Raw genomic sequence first — 23,739 nt, 5'->3', positions numbered from 1 at the left:
TATTTTAACATAGGTCTCCATAATTAGTTAGACTGAGGTTTAAAATAGAAAAAATTTAGAAGATTTAAACAACATATTCAGCAAGATTGCTCTAAGCATATTTAGAACATGTACCCAACAACTGGAGAAGATGTATTCTTTTCAAGCACACCTAGAACGTATTCGAAAATTGGCCATGTGTCAAGCCATATATAGCAATTACAGTGAGTTTCAAAGAGACAGTATCTCACAGACTATTTTCTGAAAACACAAATTAAAATAAATGACAAAAGGATAATCCCCTTCCATACATTTAGATATAAAGAAAAACTCTTCTAAATAACTCATAAGTTAAAAAGGAGATCATAATGGAAAATACTTGGCACTATTAAATAATGAAAATTCTATTTATTAAAATTATCAGATGCTGCACAACTTATTTCAAGGATAATGTATAGCCTTAAATTCTTAGGAGGGGAGGAGATTAAAGTTGATAAGTAGATATCCATCTCATGAAATTAGGAAAGTGTAAGGATATAGTAAAAATAAAAGGAAGTAATAAACTTAAGAGCAAAAATTAATGAAATAGAAAACAATTCAGTAGAGAAGTTCACAAACCCAAATATTTTTTGAAAGCCTGGTACAGTTGATCGATCACTAACAAGATTGATCAAGAAGAAAGCGAGTATGAATCAAAAATATTAGGGATAAAAAAGGGACATGACTAAAGATATACCAGAAATGTAAGAGGAAAAGTTCTGAAATAATATTACAAACTTTATGTCGATACTTTTGAAACTTGGGTGACATGGACAAAAATATAATGGACCAAAATCAAGGAAAGAAGAAACAAAATCTGAATAGTCCTATAACTGTAGGGGAAAAATTAGTCACTTGTTGAAAATCTTTACAAAAATCAAATATCAGACCCAGTTGGTTTTCTAGGAAAGTTTTGGCAATCATTCCATGAGCAGATCATTCTAGTCTGTTGTTGGCCTCAGATTTATTTTACTTGTCATGCTAATTTAATAAGATAATTGTTGGGTATGTTTTTTCAATCAGCATGACAGGTGTTTTGTAGTAGGGGCAATTCTTCAGACATCTAGTCCATCCTGTTACCAGAGCTGGAATTTATATTCTCTTCTCTTTTAACTAAAACAAAATTAATCAAGTAATAAATTAAAAGTTGAAGTTCAAATTAGAAAAAAAGGTAATATACGTAACCAAAATATATTTTATAGAGTTCTTACAAAACAATCCTAATAAAGGAGTAATATGCAAATTAACTGTCACTCTGTGACAAAATGGCGACGCCCTTAGCCACAAGATGGTGGTGCCCAGTCCTCTCAGCCCTGCCAGAGTCCCCCAGTCTCAGGGAGGGCTGCCACTGAGAGCCGGCAGAGTAAACGGCCTGGTGGAATGCTGCCCAGAGCCCCTCCTGGCCCTTTATGAAAAACAAAAATTCACTCTTCACCGGCGCGATCCCCTCCCAGCGGCGGCAGCCTGGGCTGGGGTCTCAGCCTGGGAGGGGCGCGCACCCCCCACGGCGTGATCCCCTCCCAGCGGCGGCAGCCTGGGGTCTCAACCACTGAGTCATACCAGCGAGGCAGATATGGAGGAATCTTAAATGTTTCTTTTTTAAAAAATGTATTTTATTGATTTTTTACAGAGAGGAAGGGAAAGGGATAGAGAGCTAGAAACATCTATGAGAAAGAAACATCCATCAGCTGCCTCCTTCACACTCCCCGCTGGGTATGTGCCCCCAACCAAGGTACATGCCCTTGACTGGAATGGAACCTGGGACCCTTGAGTCTGCAGGCCGACGCTCCATCCACTGAGCCAAACCAGTTAGGGCTGTCCAATATGTTTCAAAACCCACCGAAACTGGTTTGGCTCAATGGATACAGCGTCGGCCTGTGGACTGAAAGGTCCCAGGTTCGATTCCGGTCAAGGGCATGTACCTTGGTTGCGGGCACATCCCCAGTCAGGGGTGTGCAGGAGGCATTTGATTGATGTTTCTCTCTCATCGATGTTTCTGACTCTCTATCCCTCTCCCTTCCTCTCTGTAAAAAATCAATAAAATATAAAAACAAAACAAAGCAAAAAAAACCCCTATCTAGTAAAGAGGGAATATGCAGGGGAGGGCATTTGGGGGTGACGAGGTTGTCAGGGGAGGGCAGTTGGGGACGATCGGGCCGGCAGGGGAGTGGTTAGGGCAGGGGTGGGCAAACTTTTTGACTCGAGGGCCGCAGTGGGTTTTTAAACTGGACCGGAGGGCCAGAACAAAAGCATGGATGGAGTGTTTCTGTGAACTAATATAAATTCAAAGTAAAGGAGCGGAGGGGAGAGCAAGAGAACCGGATAGAACAGCCGGATCCAGCCCGTGGGCCGTAGTTTGCCCACGGCTGGGTTAGAGGGTGATCAGGCTGGCAGGCAGAAGTGGTTAGAGACAATCAGGCAGGCAGGCAAGCAGTTGGGAGCCAGCAGTCCCAGATTGTGAAAGGGATGTCTGACTGCCTGTTTAGGCCTGATCCCTGTGGGCCTAAACAGGCAGTCGGACATCCCCCGAGGGGTCCCAGATTGGAGAGGGTGCAGGTTGGGCTGAGGGACACCTCCCCACCCCACCCCCCCAGTGCACGAATTTCATGCACCAGGCCTCTAGTATGAAAATAATGAGCTTGCCAAATTTTAAATGGACAAAAAGATATGAATAGGCATTTCACAAAAGAAATAAAGGTGGCCAGTCTTATATAATAAAAGGCTAATATGCAAATTGACCAAATGGCAGAACGACCGGTTGCTATGATGAGCATTGACCACCCAGGGGCAGACACTCAATGCAGGAGCTACCCCCTGGTGGTCAGTGTGCTCCCCCAGGGGGAGTGCTGGTCAGCCAGAAGCTGGACTCACGGCTGGCAAGCACAGCAGTGGTGGTGGGAGCCTCTCCTGCCTCCGCGGCAGCGCTAAGGATGTCCCACTGACAGCAGTCGGACATCCCCCGAGAGCTCCCAGACTGTGAGAGGACGCAGGCCAGGCTGAGGGACCCCGCCCCTAAGTGCACAAATTTCATGCACCGGGCCTCTAGTAGGCATATAAAAATGTTTACTTATATTAAGAATCAAAGAAGCATTTCACTTATTGAATAAGACTCTGGCTTTAGTTCTTGGCCAGGAGGCCTACGTCGTAGGCAAACACCTTGACCTCACCAAGACCCAGTTTACTGACAACTTGCAAATTACATAGGCCAGTGGTCAGCAAACTCATTAGTCAACAGAGCGGCAAACCGTGACTCGCGAGCCGCAGTTTGCCGACCACTGACATAGGCCTTGCCTTTTTCAAGGATTGTTACATACATAATGTGTAGGTGTGTGTATAAAATTACCTTGCAAACCATGAAGCCCTATTCAAAACTATTAAATACTGTTTGTTTCTCCCAGAGCTCAGGCTGCAAAGCCCTGCATTCTTTTCTTCGATGAATTTGAATCCATTGCTCCTCGGCGAGGCCACGATAATACAGGAGTCACAGACCGTGTGGTTAATCAGTTGCTAACTCAGCTGGATGGAGTAGAAGGCTTACAGGGTAATAATAATAAATACCAAAATAGTTTATTATAACAAAAATCTCACCAGGACTTAGTAAACATTTTTATTCTTCCCCCCCAGGTGTTTATGTGTTGGCTGCTACTAGTCGCCCTGACTTGATTGACCCTGCCCTGCTTAGGCCTGGCCGACTAGATAAATGTGTATACTGTCCTCCTCCTGATCAGGTGACAATTTCATATTTAGAGTCCAAACCCAACAAATGCTACACTTGTTTCTTGTGAACTTTACTTCTGCCAGGTAATGGCAGTTGTCCTCAGAAGACCAGCTTTAGGCAGAGGTCGTGGTCACTGTTTGCTCAAAGCATGAAAAGATTCTGAATTAGATACAAAGCTTCTCTTTGGCCCAGCCATTTCCATGCAAGTCTGAAAACTGTATGATCATCAGTGTTGGCCTGTTGGGGTAAAAGGAAGGAAACCTCAAGTATTGCATGTCCACATTCGCTGTGTTTAAAGATCACACGTTTCATTATCCCAGCAAGACTCTGATACAGAATCAAGCATATGACAGGGTACATAAAGATAGGATTTTAACTGTTCTTAGTCCTATGTTGTTCCAACTCTTGTTCCCAAATTTATAAACTGAAAAATAAATTAATCAAAGGTATAAAATACCTAGCTCTGTCACATGTAACTATTTAAATTATTTTAACTTCCCTTTTGAAACACTTTCTCAGCACATTTGCCCAAGTCTAGAAAATAAGCACTGTCTGAATAAGAATGATTTACACTGAATAGTTAAGAATGATTTTGTTCCTTTCCTCCCTTTGTTCCTTCTGTTAGGGACAAGTTCTACGGAGGATAGATGTAGACTGGTGGTGCACTTATTAGATATGTGAAGTTAATTTATTAAAAATGGTGAGATACAGGGCTCAATATTTAATTTTGTCTTTTTGGTTAAATCAGTTTTTCTCCTTCAGGTGTCACGTCTTGAAATTTTAAACGTTCTCAGTGGCGCCCTGCCTCTGGCGGATGACGTGGACCTGCAGCATGTGGCCTCCATGACTGACTCCTTCACGGGAGCTGATCTGAAGGCTTTACTGTACAACGCCCAGCTAGAGGCCTTGCATGGGAGGCTGCTGTCCTGTGGGCTCCCAGTAAGTTACTGAGGAGATCGTTACTAAGGTGTTTTATGAGTGATAAGAGAAGCTCAATATCAAAATCTCAATCTTAAAAAATTCCTATTTTTTAGCAACTTTGGTAAGCTAGATAGAAACTAACCTTTAGTCAGATGTTCCCTTCATTGGAATATTGGCTTTGCAGAGAGTTTGTAATTATGAAGAAAGAGTTTAGTGTCTTTTTCTTTAACCTTACCTTACTGTTGGCAAAATATGTTGGTGTGTGGAAGGGTATTATTTAAAATAGGATATCATGAATTAGATAATATAGACAGAAAAATATTGGAGTTTTTAGTTTCGTTTTTAATTAAAGTATATTTATTTTGAAGCCCAAATTATCCCAGATCTGGCCAATAGGAGCTGCTTTAGGATGGCTTTTGTGTCCCTTTGATATGTGCTCTCATTCTTTGGTCACTTAACTTACTTCCTGATACAACAGAGTGTTCTCCATTTATCTTGTACTTTCTGTACCCCAGCCCTGAAATCAGCCTGTTCTCTAAGGATAGTGATTTTTATGGCAGGTGATTTGAACTCTGCTACATTATGGGCTTTATCATACATTTTCTAGGAAGGGTTTTCTTGTGTACTCCTCTTCCCTACATTTTATTGGAGACTCTTGCAGAAACTGATGTTCCTAAATCAGATACTAAGTTTTGTTATTAATTTTGGCAAGCCACTGAAGTTCTTTATTTTGCCCCTTTTATTATCAGAAAAGGTATGTATCTGTAAAGATTTCTGTAACATGATTGAGTCATCATTTCAGAGTAGAAAAATTTGAATTGAAAGAAACATAAAAATAAAATCAGAGGTCTAACTCCCAGGTTTGTTTCAGAGTTGGGGGCGGGGGGGTTGGCATATTATCTACAATTCCATCTTACCGTTTTTTATTTTAATAGTTTAATTTTTATTATGTCTTCAAAACCGTTCGAGAATAAGAGCTTTTTTTGAAAAAATACCTTCTCAAGTTTCCTTGTACTGGTCTGTTAGAAAGCATTGGGTTGTTTATTTCTGAATTGTACTAGTATTATTTAGATCTTTACAACTGTTTGCCCTTTTGTGTTTTAGGATGGAAGTTCCAGTTCCGACAGTGACCTAAGTCTGTCTTCAATGGTTTTTCTTAACCACAGCAGTGGGTCTGACGATTCAGCTGGGGATGGAGAGTGTGGCTTAGAGCAGTCTCTTGTTTCTCTAGAAATGTCTGAGATGCTTCCAGATGAGTCAAAATTCAATATGTACCGGCTCTACTTTGGAAGCTCTTATGAATCGGAGCTTGGGAATGGAACCTCTTCTGATTTGGTGTGTTGTGCAGTCATTGTATAGTGTTGAGATGTAAAGTTGGACAGTGATTTGTCTCCTAACCAGCCCACATGTTCTTTCTGATGGACTGCTTCTTCAGTAAAACAGTCTTGTTTTCCTTACGCTAATTAGTCATTTTTCACTCCTTGGTAAGAACTAAGAGTTGGCAACAAGTGGGCGCCAAATAGCCAGTCGGTTTCTTTCAGTTTTATCTCCCTTCATCACTGGTTCTCAGACATCTTCAGTAGCAGATCCATTTTCTATTAAATCTAAATTCTATTATTATAGAGCATTTGAGGATAATGAGAAAGTTGGTATAATGCAAAAATTTTTGACCACAAAATGGTATCTATTTGTAACACTTTTGGTGGGAAGTATAAGCACAGTAAAAATGTTATGGGTAGTAGTAATGTTTCCACAAGAAAAATGTTAAGTTAAATATGGGCAGTATCATTGTTTTACTAAATTAAAATAGCATTTAACACATTCCCCCAAAAAATTAACAGTGGCTTGCAGTTACTTTATTGGCACATATAACATTTTTACAGATACTTAGTTATCTTTTTCTTGGTTTTTGTAAATTTGCATTAATTCAGGTTTTTAAAACTATAAAAGTGATCCATTTTTATTCCTAAGAATAGTAAGCTATTGTTTTAATTCTAGTTATTAATTGTTTTTCTATTAACTTCTATATAGAAATGTCTCAGAACCTTATATATTTGTTGGAAATTAAAACTCATTTGGAATCTATCTCTAGGGCATCAGTGTGGTAGATATAATAACAAAGTGTTAAAAGAACCCTGTGTTGTGGCAGTTTTCACTCCAGTGGTTCAACAGCATAGCTATAAATGGCCTTTATAGAATACTAGAGGCACGATGCATGAAATTCGTGCAAGAGTAGGCCTTCCTTCTCTAGGCTGCCGGCACCAGCTTCCCTCGCAGCCCCAGCTTCTGGAAGGATGTCCGGTCTAATTAGCATATTACGCTTTTATTATAAATGAACAGTTTGCTTAACTTCAGTTAATTAAATTATAAGCTTATCCATCTTAAGGTTTTAGTGCTTAACATTTTTTACTTTATCTTTGATAAATACATACTTTTTCTCTCTCCTTCTCACTACTGCACCTAACCCTGCAGAGCTCACTGTGCCTGTCTGCACCAAGCTCCATGACTCAGGATGCTCCTGGGAAGGATCAGTTGTTTTCACGGCCTCCAATGTTCAGAACAGCTTCACAAGACGGTTCCCAGGAACTTACCCAGGAACAGAGAGACCAACTGAGAGCAGATATCAGTGTTATCAAGAGCAGATACCGGAGCCAAAGTGGAGTAGGGCTTTTCTCTCCCCATCCTTTATCATTGTAAAAACTTTTAAAAATTGTGTTTCCTTTTTTGACATACATGGATTTGATTGGTAGGTGAACTATATTTATAAACAAGGGACTGAAACTCATTGATCAGTCAAATCGCTGTGTGCTTCCTGACAAGTTTTAGTAATCTTATCAGAAAGGCACATAAAGTGTCCTGAAAAACTGACAAAAAGAGGTAACAGTTGGACTGCTTTTTAATCATGTCCCTGAGGTAACTTTTTGTCATTTTTATTTAAGGAGGGTGACTCCCTTCACCAACCAGGACCAATCAAAACCAGCCTGGCCATCAATCAGTCGCATTTACTGACCGCACTCAGTCACACGAGGCCATCCATTACTGAAGATGACTGGAAGAGTTTTACTGAGCTGTGAGTAACAGATTCTGATTTACCTTATTAGAAGTGACAGTTAAAGTTCTTATTTAAAATCACAAATAATATTTTGAATATTTACAAACCAATTCAGAAATTTGTTTAGTAGCTATGCATTTAAACACCCATAAACTTCAGGAGTATAGAAGTCAAAAATGCATTTTCATTAACCAATTCTTTGATTGAATCATTCATTAATTAAAATATAATTTTAAGAAATAAAAGGAAAATTAAAAGCTCAAAATGGTTTCAATGTATAGTTTGAAAAAATAGTTTTCACTTTCAAAATAATGTGTATTTTATTAATCTCAAGAACATTCCGATACATTCAAGTTTGCTCACTTGTACACATTTGGAGTTACAGGCTTCTTGCAATTGTCTCTGTAGTGACTCAGAAGTCTGTGACCCATAAACTAGGAAAATGATTCATCTCAGGAAAAGATTTTTCCCTTTGTTTAATTTTGCAGTATTTTGGGGTATGCATGTGCGTGTACGTTATAAAGGCAGAAAATTTTTCCTGCTGGTCCAGTACATAAATTTACATAAGATAGATTCTAACAGAAAAACAAATTTAATTGCACATGTTATGGGAGCCCCATAAAAATAAGAGACTCAAAGACAGACAATTGAGGCTTTTATATACTATCCTGAGCTCAGGAACTGGGTAGGGGCCAGGGATTTAAAAGGGAAGGAGGTGAGAAAAGCAGATGTGTGGTAATCAATGTTTGCCTTGCCTTGCAGATAAGATGTTCAGATAAAAAAAGTTAACCTCTGGTAATAGCTCTCTTTCTGGCACAGGCCTCCTGTATAAATTCTTCTAAACAGATAAGGGAGCGGGAGCGGTAAAAACTCCTTAGTCTGCTGGGTCTTGATTCCCTTCAGCTCAAAATGATGCATCTGCCAAAGTGGCACATGCTGTTCCTTTCAGTTTCATAGTCCAAAAGTTGAGATGGTAGATTGTTTCAGCTCACCGAAGAGGCCTGTTAGTCCTGAGAAGAGGTCTGTTTAAACAGTGTCTTTGGTTGCAGTGATACAGGTTCGCTCCTAAAGTTAGGCCTATATTGTGTAGGCAATCAGGTACATTTCTATGGAAACAAAAGAAAAAAACAAAGGTTAATGATTAGAGCAGACCATAAATCAATTCTGAGGGCTGCCAGTTGAGATTTCTAGGTGTCAAATGAAAGCATCTTTTGCAGGTTGGCTGCTCAGGTAAACTGAGTGGCTCACACAGCAACAGGCAGTAAGATTGCCCAGGCATATCCTGTTGTGATTTCTGGAAAGTTTATACCAAGTTGTTTGCATTCAATTCAATTTCCAGGAAAAGGGTAGTTTTTATTTACAGGGGAAGGAAAGTGAGGAAAGCAGATGTGTGGTAATCAAACACTGGACAAAACATCAAAGACAATTAACAGCACTAGAATCCGATACCTGCAAAGGTGTATTACTGAAACCTAATTCCTCTCTCTACATTTACCCGCATTTCTAGCAAAGGTAACCACAGTGAGACTAATCTGTTTGCACATTAAGTGTCGTTTCAATAAACTTGGCCTGATTATTTATAAAAGTGCAGCAGGAATAGTGATCGACTATATATGCTCTTGTGTATCTGATTTACTGGAACTTTTCAAAGCCTCTTGAGGTCCCCAAGATATCCTGAGGTTTCTGCATCTGTCAGGAAGTGATGTTCTTTACTCACCTGATAAAGCTGCTGGCTGGGAACCCTGAAAGCAGGTACCAGGCTGATTTTCCAAGGTGCTTCATTGGCGCCATAAAGTGAACCTTCGTTCCTTCTATGTGCATTCTCAAATAGATATTCCAGTCCAAGCCTTCAAAGTATAATCAGTGTTTCTAACTGTGTCTGTTACAAGGAGAAAAGAATCTTACTGAACTTATGCAAATAACTATATTGTAAGAATATTCACTAAGAGTTGCTGAATTCTGGAACAATCAGGGAGTACTACATTTTCAAGGAGACTAACAAGTACAGGTTTCTGACAACCTTCAGATCATACCACTGAACTGGGTAAGAATCTGCAGAAAAATTTGGCTGGTTAGTACATAATTAAATTTACATTAGATAGATTAACAGAAAAACAAATTTAGTTGCATATGTTAATCTTTGTTTACAAAGATTTTTTTTTTACCAATTTACTGATAACTTAAAAGAAGGTTTCCTTAAATCTGGGGGGAAAAACAAAAGAACCAACAATCTTATAATCATCCTCATTAACTCATTGAGTCCCATGTAATTTATTCTTGTTGATGTTGCTTTTTGGTTAGTTTTAGGAAGCCATCGGTTTCTCCACCAGGGGTCAGCAGATTCTTACCCAGTTCAGTGGTATGATCTGAAGGTTATGAGAAACCTGAACTTGTTAGAGTTTCCTTGAAACTGTAGCACTTTTGCAAAAGCATCAAAGTAAAACAGTGTCTGTAAATGACAAAAATGGCCATGTTTCAAGATCTGATGTGAGTTCATTATAATTCAATTGACAAGATAATTATTTCTGTGACACACAACATTTTTAAGATGATACCCGGAATTATGACTGATATCATTATGTATCAGATTTTTAGAAATTTTATACAGTTTCTGAAACAATAACACATATCCATACAGATATAACCAAAAGAAGGTTTAGTATTACTTCTAGATTTTGGTGGGTAAATATACTCCATGATGTTCCACAAAACTGTCTCATGACATGTTTCTCAACATATCGCGTCAGCAGTGCATGACGGTATAACAAGCCTAATTAGTTTAACAAATATTTTGAGATGTTCCAGGGGTTTCTTAAAAACTCTGAAGTGAGTTTGAGTTCAAAATACTTCATTTAGAATTTTATTTGGGGAACATTTGTCAAAAATATAAAAAGATTTTAAAACCGTCAAATCGGAGTCTATATCACTGTGAAACACTATAACCAAAGTGACAAAAATTTCACAGGCAAATACAGAAAGTTACATAGTTGTAAAAAACAAACACCCTGTAGCTCTTTTAATAAGAGAAAAATCCGTTTTCTTAAGTAATCAAACATGAGACATAGGAAATTATGGTGATACTAGAGGCCTGATGCATGACATTCGTGCACTGGTTGGGGGTGAAGAGGGTGTTGGTCCCCTCAACGTGGCCTGCGCCCTTTTGCAGTCCGAAGCCCTCGGGGGATGTCCGATTGATGGCTTAGGCCTGCTCCCTAATGTGGAGCCTAAGCCACAGTTGGACATCCTTAGTACTGCTGGAGGCGGTCAGCCCAGCTTGTGGCTGAGCAGCACTCCCCCTGTGGGAGCACACTGACCACCAGGGGGCAGCTCCTGAGTTGAGCATCTGCCCCCTGGTGGTCAGTGCGCACCATAGCAACCTGTCCTTCCACCATTCGGTCATTTGCATATTACCCTTTTATTACATAGGATGTTTTAACAGAATCTTTGTTTTCTAGGCCAATTACTTAAAAGGTAAAGAAAACCTTTCACAGTCTTATCAATAGCAAACCAATAGACCAAGAAAAAAATTTCCTTTTAGCAGATGAAATTTATTAAAACCCTTGTAATATATTTACTCCATTTTAGCCAGCCTGACTACAAAAGGAAAATTCTCTCTTCAGCTTTCTATTTCCCTTAACAAATATCTATCTCCATACTTTTTATTTTTTCATGTTTTTAAAAAATTTTAGAGGAAGAGAGAGAAACCTCGATCAGTTGCCTCCCACGCACACCCTGCCTGGGGATTGAACCCACAGATGATGCTCCAACCAACTGAGCCACCCGGCCAGAGCCCTCATACCTTTTTACCAAAAACAAACCTACTTTCCTTTAATACAGAGTTGTTGTTATTTCTTATAGTTTTAATTACATATATTAATTAGAATCCCTAACCCTTGAAAACCTTAATTTCTAGTAGTTATGAAATGTTATACCAGCATTCTGTAGATTGGCAAATCTGTGAATGCATTTAATAATTTATAGAATCATAACCTTCTTTCTACTAGTATAATTTTTCACTGTAGCATAGGACATGTGTACTAATACATCCAAATATTGTAGTAAGAAACCAAAAATAGATAAACCTATGTTCAGTAGTGGTTCATTATTTTATCTTATTTAAAAATTATCTAGTCAATGAGCACCCATCATTTAAATTAGCAAAACTCTAAGAATGTAAGTTACCAAAAAGTTTGGGGAAATTATTCAAGTAGACCTCATAAAACAATTATTATTGAAAAGTTCACTTATGAGCTGTAATTTACTTTTTCTTAATACTTAGATTACTTGTGAAAATGTCATGAGACATTAAAGTAGATGACCATTAATGATAAATTTTGTAACATGAACTATATTAAATGCTAATAACTGAAAACATGCCTATTGTAATTAAACCAACAAACTTTTTTTTAAACTAAAGATTATCCCAGATCATGTAAATTTGAAAAGCATTTGAGTTAGTTTCTATTATATTTTTGAGAGTTTAGAATTATTTAACTTAATAATAAGTGCTTATTTTTTAAGCCAATAAAATAGAGCTTTTTTACAAATTAATTTTGGCAGTACCATCCAGATGGAGGAAAATATCACATATACATAACATACGTATATCCATCCATAGACATTCACAAACACACCGACACAGAGATCCTATAGCTTCCATTCCAAAATTTTAGCCATGAGTCAGGTACAACAATACAAAACTCATTAGTTTATAAGTAATAGTTGAATCCAAATTGTGTCTCTGGTAGAACAAGTTAAGATTACTTGCTCAAATGGCTAATGGTTTTTACTAATATCTGTGGAGAAGACTTCCAAGATGTATATTTGCCCTTGACAAGTAATCTTATGGAGGCTACGGACTAGATCTGGGGTCGGGAGCTTCTATAGCCATCTGTGTTGTAGAAGGTCCTTTTCAGTCTCAGGTGATTGTGGCAGTGTTTTGGTTATCTCCTGAGGTGTTTAAAAAACATGGTAAGATTACATCTTCAAGGGACAGAGAAAGAATGCATGTTTTCTTGTAGGAGTTGTGAGACTTATTTCTCTGTTACCAGAAGTCTAGGATAATTACTATTTAAATTTTTCCTCTTTTTAGGACAATTCTGTTCTAAATATCTGTAAGCATTTTGAGAGAAACAGGGTAGATTTTGGGGTTGGTAAAGATAGATAGACTTTAATGTTTCTAGAGCCACATTTCTGGTTTGGCAAAGAATCCAGTTTGTAAAATAACAGTCTTGACCATCCATCCAACTACCTGCAGATTTTCAGTTAAGATGGAAATCAAAAGATGCCTGAATGTAAAGCTGCAGGGTGTAATGCAGTATGCCTTTAAAAAGCCTGTATAAAGTGTTCAACGAAACCCTCTGAATGTTCTTCTTTTTTCCCTGAGTGTACAATTCAACCTTGGATCAGTTCACCTTAGGGGGAAAGGCTCTACTGTTGCTTCTTCCAGCCCCTGACTAATCGGCTCCCCTGTGAGAGGGTTTCCCTGGAGCCCTCTGGCTTGTCTGATAACTGCAGTAGAATCAAGGTCCCTGTGAGTGGGGTTTTGATAGATAGTAAGTAATCTCTCTGACTTCTCTCTAAAATTGGTTGGATGTTCTGAATATAGAGGTAAGTACATCCACCGAGGACATGATTCTTCTCAATTTCATGCCCGAGTAACCTATATAACCCCCAGGGAAGTTAAAACAGGCAGATTGTGGTACATACATATAGTGGAATATTACTTGGACATAAAAAAAGAATGAAATCTTACCATTTGTGAGACCATGGATGGATGTAGAGGGTATTATGCTAAGTGAAATAAGTCATACAGGTAAAGACAGATACCATATGATTTCAGGTATATGTGGAATCTAAAGAACAAACAAAATTAAAACAGACTCATAGAACAGTCTGATGGTTGCCAGAAAAGAGGGGGAGTATGGAAAGGCTGGGTGAAAAAAGTGAAGGAATTGAGAGGTACAGATTGGTAATTATCAAACAGTAATGGGGATATAAAGTACAGCATAGGAAAGAGAGTCAATAATATTGTAATATTATGTATGGTGCCAGGTAGGTACTGGAAATACCAGATATGGGATATTTTGTAAAATATATTTTGTAAAATATATGATTGTCTAACCACTATGTGGCTGAAACTAATACAAAATAATACTGAGTGTAAACTATAATTGAAAAAAACAACAGGCAGACAGAACTGGACTTTGAGAAGGGAATTGACATTGGATGTGGTCATTTCTGTTCTTTCATCTGGTTTAAGGGAGTCCGTACAGTTAGCAGCTATGCTCCTGTGTGTCCTCTTTCCACAGGTGCCAGTAAGGCAATTGCTTAGCATGAGAGCTCTCTAAATTTTTTTCAAATTTAGAAGTTTTTCCAATTCAAAGGATCCATCACCTGGCCATTGACAAGTAGCATCTTTAATTAATCTTAGTAGTAATGCAAACCAATAAGCCTTTTTGTAACTTAACCACGAATGCAAGAAGTGTCCCAAAAGAGGATGCAAAAGATGCAGCCCTCACAAGACCCATCAAGTTTATTCCCAGAATTAGCCAAGGAAAGTGAAGCCCTTCACTGAGGAGGTGGTAAAACAGTGGTGCAGTGAACAGTGTCTGGTTTCCCAGAGAACATGTGATACCTCCAGTCACAGGCCTGCTGACCTGTGGCACTGGGCAGGCACTGGGAATGGGACCTTTCAGCACTAAGAAAACCATTAAGGGTGAGATGACAACAGCCCCTTTGGGTGGGAGCCTTTAAGACCAGCTCCCTAAGGGCTGACCCATTCGGACAGAGAGTGCTGCTCGTTACTTCATGTCTCAGAGTCTCCTCGGCTGGCCGCAGATACAAACCGGTACTTGCATCTTTTGGCTGACCAAGGCCAGAGAGAATATTCTCACTGGTTACAAAGCCAAGCTTTCAAGACAGAACAAGATGAGAGGAAAACCTCTTTCTGTTTTCTTAAATAGGGGGCCCGCATCAAAATCCCTCGAAACAGGCGCAGGGCTGGCTCAAACCACGGGCTTACAGGACTTACTTACTTTCTACCCTAGGATTTTCCTTCTTATGACACAAAAGACAGACAAAAGGGGAAAGGGACCAATAGGAAATGAGTACTCATAACAGATCTTTATCAGAGTGGCTATACCCAAGGAATTAGTGATCTAAACTTAGAGAAAGGAAAAGGACTCTTCCACTGTCCAGGAGACTGAGGCAGTAACAGTTCTTACCTTCGCCAACTCTGGTCAGAGGTCCCAGGATCTCCTGGCTGCAGCAGCAAGCCACTCAGGAGTCCATGCTGGGCACCAACCCCACTCGGTAGAGGTAGAAAAATGTCTCTTATTCTCTTCTAGGGTTCTTTGGCTGATCCAATTAAATTGACATAGGACAGATTAACAGGAGAAAAACATTTAATTTTGTACCTGTGGGAGCCACATAAAAATGTGAGACTCAGAGGCAGTGAGGCAGTTGCAGCTTCTGTGCTGTTCTGAGCTAAGGAAAGGGATGGGGCCAGGGCTTTGAAGGGGACGGGGAGGAAGGCAGTTCACAGCCAGAAGAGAGGAGCAGGTGCGTGCTAATCTGTTTGCCCTGCCATGCAGGTAAGGCTTCAGATAGAGTTCCTCTGGTATAACTCCCTTTCTGGCTCAGGCTCCCTATCACAATTTGAGGCAGCTGTGGGAGTGTAAAAAGCTGCTTCCTCCCAAGTCTGCTGGGGTTGATTCCCTGCAGCTCAAAGTAATGCACCTGCCAAAGTGGCACATTTTGGGGTGACCAATTCTGCTCCCCTCAACATACTTTAATAAGTGCTTACTGTAGAAAAATCAGAACACCATTTCCCTAGCCTCCCCAAGCATATTTATTTTATGCTCTGATGTCTTCTAACAGGAAAAGACATTGCTGTATAGCAGCCCCCACTTTCGTCTGTCCATGTATCTTGAACATTCTTTCACATTTCAAATGTTACTATATTGTTTTTAACACGTAAAATAGCTATGTCACATATCCAATTTTGAGACATTTGTTTCCAGCTTTTCACTTACAAGCAATGTGATAACAAACATTCTTAGAGTTTGAATGTTTGCACATATCCTTAATGAATTCACTGGGATAGAGGCAGGATTGTTGCATCACAAGGCTCTCAATTTTGTAAGGCTTTTGAAATCTATTGCCATGCTGCCTTTCAGAAATACCTGTGTATATTCCAACAGCGATGTGTTGAGTGCCCCTTTCACAACACTCTCACTAACATTGAGTATCACAATATTTCTCTAATCTTGGCCGATTGGAGAAAAATGCCATCTTGTTTAAAACTATAAAGGTTATATTTTTATATTACTCATTGTCCTTTGTATTTTATCTTTCTAAATTTTCTATTTATCCCCTTTGCTCCTTTTTCTAGAGGGGTGTTCACCTTTTAAAATATATTTGTGGGGGAATTGAAGATTGCCGCCAAGAGGAAGGCAGACTGCAAGATAGTGTGTGAGTGAGAAAACAAAGGGAGAGTGTGTGGTCGCATGGGGAATGTTTGTTGGTGAGTTGAGGGACAGCTATACTCAGACTGTGGGGGACTGTCGGACAGGGCTCCCCTGACCGGGCAGCCCCCACTGCTGCTGGGTCCCCTCCTGGAGCGACCGGCTTGGATGCAGAGACTGCGCCATCTTGAAGGAAAAGTGGATGTTATCAGGAGCCTGAAAAGCCCGGGGAATCTACAACTACGTCACCCACCAAACAGCTGCGAACCCAAGAACACCGGTTCCCAAGTGGGGCAAGCATGCGGATTCAGAAGACTCTACACTTCACCACAGAAAGGAGAGAGAGAACTACATAACCAGACATGTGGAGAAGAGAGACCATGGGGAGACAAACAGCCCGCATATGAAAGAAAAGCAGGCATCACTAGGAAAGGAAATAAACAAAATGGAGGCAAGCAACCTGTCAAAGAAAGAATTCAGAGAAATGGTCATAAGGTGGATGAAAAGAATGGAAGACATTCGGCAATATGTGTAAGAACCAAGAGGAAATGAAAAAGAATCAAGAAGAAATGAAAAATGACATTTCTGCTGTGAAGAACTCAATAGAAAGCATCAAAAGTAGATGAAGCATTGCCCTGACGGGTTTGGCTCAGTGGATAGAGCGTCAGCCTGGGGACTCAAGGGTCCCAGGTTCGATTCCGGTGAAGGGCATGTACCTTGGTTGCAGGTGCATCCCCAGTGGGGGGTGTGCAGGAGGCAGCTAATCGATGTTTCTGACTCTCTATCCCTCTCCCTTCCTCTCTGTAAAAAATCAATAAAATATTTTAAAAAAAAAAAAGTAGACAAAGCAGAGGACCGCATCAGTGAGCTAGAAGACAAGGTAGGAAAAAATACCCAAGTAGAGCAGCTTCTAGAAAAAAAAATTAAAAAGCAGGAGGAGAGCCTAAGGGAACTTTGGGACAACACAAAACAAAACAACATCCACATAATTGGGGTGCCAGAAGGAGAGGAAACTGAGCAAGGAATAGAAAACCTGTTTGAAGAAATAATGACAGAAAACTTCCCTGATATAGGAAAGAAAAACCCACAGTCCCAAGCAAAAATGAACCCCAAAAGACCGACGCCAAGGCACATTATAATTGGCAAACACCAATGACAAAGTAAGAATCTTAAAAGCGGCCAGAGAGAGAAAGTTATCTACAAGGATCCCTCATCAGACTAGTGATTGATTTCTCAACAGAAACACATCAAGCCAGAAAGGAATGGAATGAAATATACACAGTCATGCAAAAGAAGGATCTGAATCCAAGAATACTGTACCCAGCAAGGCTATCAATCAAAATTGAAGGTGAAATCAGGAACTTCACAGACAAAAAAGGACTAAGGGTGTTTATTACCACCAAACCAGCAATGCAAGAAATGCTAAAGGATCTGCTGTAAAAGAAAGAAAATAGGAAGTGAAAAAGGAACACGGGGTAAAGAATAAAAATGGCAACAAACAAGTACCTATCAATATCAATAATAACTTTAAATGTAAATGGATTAAATGCCCCAATCAAAAGACATAGGGTAATGGATTGGATAAGAAAACATGACCCATATATCTGCTGTCTACAGGAAGCCCACCTCAGAAAAAAAGATGCACACAGAACTGAGGGTAAAGGGATGGAAAAAGGTTTTTCAGGCGAATGGAAATGAAAAAAAAGAAGCAGGGGTAGCAATACTTATATCTGACAAATTAGATCTCAAAGTGAAGGACATAAAAAGAGCTAAGGAGCCCTGACTGGTTTGGCTCAGTGGATAGAGCGTCGGCCTGCAGACTGAAGGGTCCCAGGTTCGATTCCGGTCAAGGGCATGTACCTTGGTTGCGGGCACATCCCCAGTAGGAGGTGTGCAAGAGGCAGCTGATCGATGTTTCTCTCCCATCGATGTTTCTAACTCTCTATCCCTCTTCCTTCCTCTCTGTAACAAATCAATAAAATATATTTTTTAAAAAAAAGAGATAAGGCAGGCCACTTCATAATACTAAAGGGAGCAATCCAACAAGAAGAAGTAACTCTGGTAAACTTATACACACCCAATACAGGAGCAACCAAATACATAAACTCCTGGAAGATATCAATGGAGAGATTGACAGCAATACAACCATAGTAGGAGACTTTAATACCCCACTAATTGGACAAATCCTCTAAACAAAAAATCAGCAAAGAAACATCAATCCTAAATGACTCACTAGACCAGATGGAATTGACATCTTCAGAACATTTCACCCCAAAGCCACAGAATATAGATTCTTCTCAAGTGCACATGGGTCATTTTCAAAGATGGACCATATATTGGGTCACAGGCAAAGTCTCTTCAACTTCAAGAAGATAGAAATCATATCAAGCATCTCAGATCACAGTGGCATAAAACTGGAAATCAACTACAATAAAAAGAACCCAAAAAAATCAAACACATGGAAACTAAACAGCATGCTATTAAATAATGACTGGGTTACCAGAGAGATCAAGGAAGGAATAAAAAACATCATGGCAACAAATGACAATGAAAACACAACAATCCAAAATCTATGGGACACAGCGAAAGCAGTCTTGAGAGGGAAGTTCATAGCTCTACAAACCTACTGCAAAAAAACAAGAAACAATGGTAATAAATTACCTAACCCTACAACTCAAAGAGTTAGAAAGCGAGCAACAATCCCAGTGTAAGCAGAGGGAAGGAAATAATAAAGATCAGAGCGGAGATAAACAACATAGAGATCAAGAAAACAATACAAAAGATCAACAAAACCAAGAACTGGTTCTTTGAAAGGATAAACAAGATTGATGAACCTCTAGCCAGGCTCACCAAGAAGCAAAGAGAGAGGACCCAAATAAAATCAGAAATGAAAGAGGAGAAATAACAACAGACCCCACCGAAATACAAAGGATTGTTAAAAAATACTATGAACAACTCTATTCCAACAAACTGGACAACCTGGAGGAAATGGACATATTCCTAGAAAAATATAACCTTCCAAAACTCAATCAGAAAGAATCTAAACAGCTCAATATGCCAGTAACTATGGAAGAAATTGAAGCAGTCATCAAAAAGCTTCCAGCAAACAAAAGCCTGGGGCTGGATGGCTTCACAGGGGAGTTTTACCAAACGTTCAAGGAAGAACTAAAACCTATCCTCCTCAGACTATTCCAAAAAATTCAAGAGGAATGAATGCTTCCAAGCTCCTTCTATGAAGCCAGCATCACCCTAATACCAAAACCAGATAAAGACAACACAAGGAAAGAGAATTACAGGCCAATATTCCTCATGAACATGATGCTAAAATCAACAAAATTCTAGCAAATCGGATCCAGCACTACATCAGAAAGATCGTACACCATGACCAAGTAGGATTTATCCCAGGGATGCAAAGATGGTACAACATCCTCAAATCAATAAACGTGATACATCACATAAACAAATTGAGAGATAAAAATCACATAGTCATATCAATTGATGCAGAAAAGGCATGTGACAAAATCCAACACCCTTTCTTGATAAAAACTCAGCAAGGTGGGAATAGAAGGATCATACCTCAACATAATAAAAGCCATATATGATAAACCCACAGCCAACATCATACTCAATGGGCAAAATCTAAAACCATTTTCCCCAAGAACAGGAACAAGACAGGTATGCCCACTCTCACCACTCCTGTTCGACATAGTACTGGAAGTATTGGCCATTGCAATTAGACAAGAAGAAGAAATAAAAGGCATCCAAATTGGAAAGGAAGAAGTAAAGTTGTCCTTATTTGCAGGTGACATGATATTGTACATAAGAAACCCTAAAGACTCCATCAAAAAACTATTAGACTGAATAAATGAATTTGGCAATGTAGTAGGATACAAAATTAATGCCAAGAAATCTATGGCATTTCTATACACCAATAGTGAACTTACAAAAAGAGACTAAAAAAGCAATCCCATTTACCATCGCACCAAAAAAATTAAGATACCTAGGAATAAACTTAACTAAGGAGGTAAAAGACATATATGTGGAAAACTACAGGACACTGAAAAAAGAGATAGAGGAAGACATAAACAGATGGAAGAACATACCATGTTCATGGATTGGTAGAATCAACATCATTAAAATGTCCATACTACCCAAAGCAATCTATAGATTCAATGCACTCCCCATTAAAATACCAACAGCATATTTCACAGACCTAGAAAGAACTCTCCAAAAATTCATCTGGAATGAAAAAAGACCCCGAATAGCCATAGCAATCCTGAGAAAGAAGAACAAAGTAGGTGGGATCTCAATACCAGATTTCAAGCTGTATTACAAGGCCACTGTTCTCAAAACAGCCTGGTACTGGCACAAGAACAGACATATAGACCAATGGAATAGAATAGAGAACCCAGATATTGACCCAAACCACTATGCTCAATATTTGACAAAGGAGGCATGAACATACAATGGAGTCAAGGCAGTCTCTTCAATAAATGGTGTTGGGAAAATTGGACAGAGACATGCAAAAAATGAAACTAGATCACCAACTTACACCATACACAAAAATAAACTCAAAATGGATGAAGGACTTAAACATAAGACGGAAACCATAAAAATACTAGAGGAATCCACAAGCAGATAAATCTCTGACATATGCCAAAGCAATTTCTTCACCGATACCGCTGCTAGGGCAATGGAAACTAAAGAGAAAATAAACAAATGGGACTGCATCAAAATAAAAAGCTTTTTCACAGCAAAAGAAACCAACAAAACAAGAAAGCCCACTGTATGGGAGAACATATTTGCAAATGTTATCACTGATAAAGGTTTAATCTCCAACATCTACAGGGAACTTATACAACTTAATAAAAGGAAGATAAGTGATCCAATAAAAAAATGGGCAATGGACCTAAATAGAATCTTTTCGAAAGAAGACAGAAGGAAGGCCAAGAGACACATGAAAACATGCTCAAAGTCACTAATTATCCGAGAGATGCAAATCAAAACAACGTGGTACCATCTTACACCTGTCAGAATGGCAATCATCAACAAACGACAAGTGCTGGTGAAGATGCGGAGAAAAAGGAACCCTTGTGCACTGCTGGTGGGAATGCAGACTGGTGCAGCCACTGTGGAGAACAGTATGGAGTTTCCTCAAAAAACTAAAAATGGAACTCTCATTTGACTCAGTAATACCACTTCTAGGAATATATCCCAAGAAACTAGAAACACCAATCAGAAAGGATATATGCACCCATATGTTCATGGCAGCACAATTCACCATAGCTAAGATTTGGAAACAGCCTAAATGCCCATCAGCAGATGAGTGGATTAGAAAACTATGGTACATCTACACAATGGAATACTACGCTGCTATAAAAAAGAAGGAATTCTTACCATTTGCAGCAGCATGGGTGGACCTGGAGAGCATTATGCTAAATGAAATAAGCCAGTCAGAGGAAGATAAATATCACATGATCTCACTCATTTATGGAAAATAACAGTATAACCTGATGAACAAAAAGATTGTTCGGTGCTTTACTGCTTCTATCTGACTGTCAAATTACAGCAGGAAGGCTGGGGAGTGTTGGGGAGCAGGGGAAAGAGATCAACCAAAGGACTTGTATGCATTGTATATAAGCACACCAATGGACATAAGACACTGGGGGTGGGTGGGATGAGGGCATGCAACAAGGAAGTAGGGGAGGCTGGGGGAAGGTCAATGGGGGGAAAAAAGGAGATATATATAGTACTATATGTAATACTTTAAACAATAAAAAATAAATAAAATATATATTTGTAAGAACTTTAATTTCTGTTATGAGCACTTTTTTCCAGTTTCCCTTAGGTTTCTTAAAACATAATTCTGTTTGCAAAGAATCCATTGTCTTTTGTAATTTTAGCATGTACATATATTAAATATTATCTCACTTTTTTTTTAAGGTATGAAAACTTTCAACATCCAAAGAAGAGGAAAAATCAAAGTGGAATAATGTTTCGACCTGGGCAGAAAGTAACCCTGGCATAAAATAAACTTTTTTTTTTTTTCCTTTTTTGGTGACTTGTCTATGTTGTAAAAGTAAATATGGTGTCTGTAAATTTCTTTTTTATTTAATAATTAACTTAATCTATAAAATCAGATTTGTAAACCTGTGTTTATATAATGATCAGGATTACTTGAATTATTATATAATAAATTGGAATATTTATAATAAATTCTTTATTTTATTTCCCATAAATCTATATTAAATCCTTAATGAAATAACATTGGCCAAATAGAGAATATAATTAAATACATTTCTTAGACCTAACAATTGCATATTCAATATCTTTCTTGCATTTGACAAGTTTTATGTTTAGCAACTTGACTGTTTTTTTACAAATCCAATTACCTTTTCTTCTTATATCAGCAAATGTGCCAATTTTACAAAATTCAAATAAGTTTATTCCCTTGACCAGAAATGAATCACATCCCTCTATATACTCCATCCAGCTCCAAGGCCAGGATCTTGAATGATGTCCATTCCTCCCCCCGCTTCACCTTGACTTTATCTCGATATTGAATCCATGAACTACATTGTACAGTCAGCCTCCATCAACACAAACTATGTGTATTAATGTGGTAAAGGGAAAGGAAAAATACATACAAGGAACATGAGACAGCAAAGAAAAATATCCAGGCAGCAAGCATTGCCCTTAGTGCAGCTAATCACGAGGCCCTGACTCCAGCGAACACATCACAAGTAAAACTCTAATTCACTGATGTGTGATAAATCAATCCTTTGTTTACTAACAGGGAAAATTTTCAATTACAAGAATCAAGTAGGACCATTTATTTTGGTCTTAAGAACCCTACAATTAGGCAGCACCAAAGACCCCAGGTACTGCCTAATTGTGGGCTTCGCTGCTGAATATGGAAGCCACATGCACGTGGTGCTCCCTGACTTGTGCTACTCCAGGACCCACCCATCCCCACTGAAATCACATCTCCCAATTGCATCCCCACCAATTGGGGATTCCTAGACTGATTTCATTCAACGTCCATTCCAAGACCCTCCCTCTTGCCTTTCTGTGCTCCCTGGAAAGTGCATTACTGAGTCACATGATCTTCATTACAGCCATGTGTCATGGTAACATAGTTCTAGACCGAAGTGTAGGTTGGTAGAAGTCCCTGGGCTTCCTTCCTGGATGAGGACACAATGTCTGGAGATACAACAACCATCCTGTAAACATGAGGCAAAAACCACCAGCAACTGATGGCAGAGCAAGAAAACAGAAGGAACCTGGTTCCCTGATGCCCACCATCCCTGGATGTCCTACTAGACTATGTGTGCGCGCACACGCGTGTGTGTGTGTGTGTGTGTGTGTGTGTGTTTTATTGGTTTCAGAAAGGAAGGGAGATTGAGAGAGAGAAACAACAAAGATGAGAATCACTGATCAGCTGCCTCCCACGCGCCTTCTACTGGGGATCTAGCCTGCAACCTAGGCATGTGCCCTGACCAGGAATTGAACCCTGACCTCCTGGTCCATAGGTTGACACTCAACCACAAGCCACACCTGCC

At 39.2% G+C, this 23,739-nt stretch overlaps 1 protein-coding gene across 4 annotated transcripts in view; it reads left to right on the top strand.

The window, feature by feature from the left end:
- Positions 1–22,486, top strand: part of PEX1 (peroxisomal biogenesis factor 1) — a 70,609-nt gene extending 48,123 nt beyond the window's left edge. For 3 of the 4 annotated variants that reach the window (XM_080667005.1, XM_080667003.1, XM_080667004.1), the window contains 7 exons: positions 3,417–3,559; positions 3,643–3,746; positions 4,499–4,675; positions 5,762–5,992; positions 7,130–7,318; positions 7,597–7,727; positions 22,121–22,486. In XM_080667005.1, coding sequence (XP_080523131.1) covers positions 3,417–3,559; positions 3,643–3,746; positions 4,499–4,675; positions 5,762–5,992; positions 7,130–7,318; positions 7,597–7,727; positions 22,121–22,205 — 1,060 coding nt within the window. In that variant the 3' untranslated portion in view covers positions 22,206–22,486. The remainder of the gene's footprint in view (positions 1–3,416; positions 3,560–3,642; positions 3,747–4,498; positions 4,676–5,761; positions 5,993–7,129; positions 7,319–7,596; positions 7,728–22,120) is intronic. The other variant, XM_080667006.1, reaches the window with a different exon arrangement.
- The last annotated feature ends 1,253 nt before the right edge of the window (positions 22,487–23,739 follow it).

This window comes from Plecotus auritus (genome assembly GCF_963455305.1).
Source record: "Plecotus auritus genome assembly, chromosome: 4".
Lineage (NCBI taxonomy): Eukaryota > Metazoa > Chordata > Mammalia > Chiroptera > Vespertilionidae > Plecotus > Plecotus auritus.
This window is presented reverse-complemented; position numbering and strand designations above follow the sequence as displayed.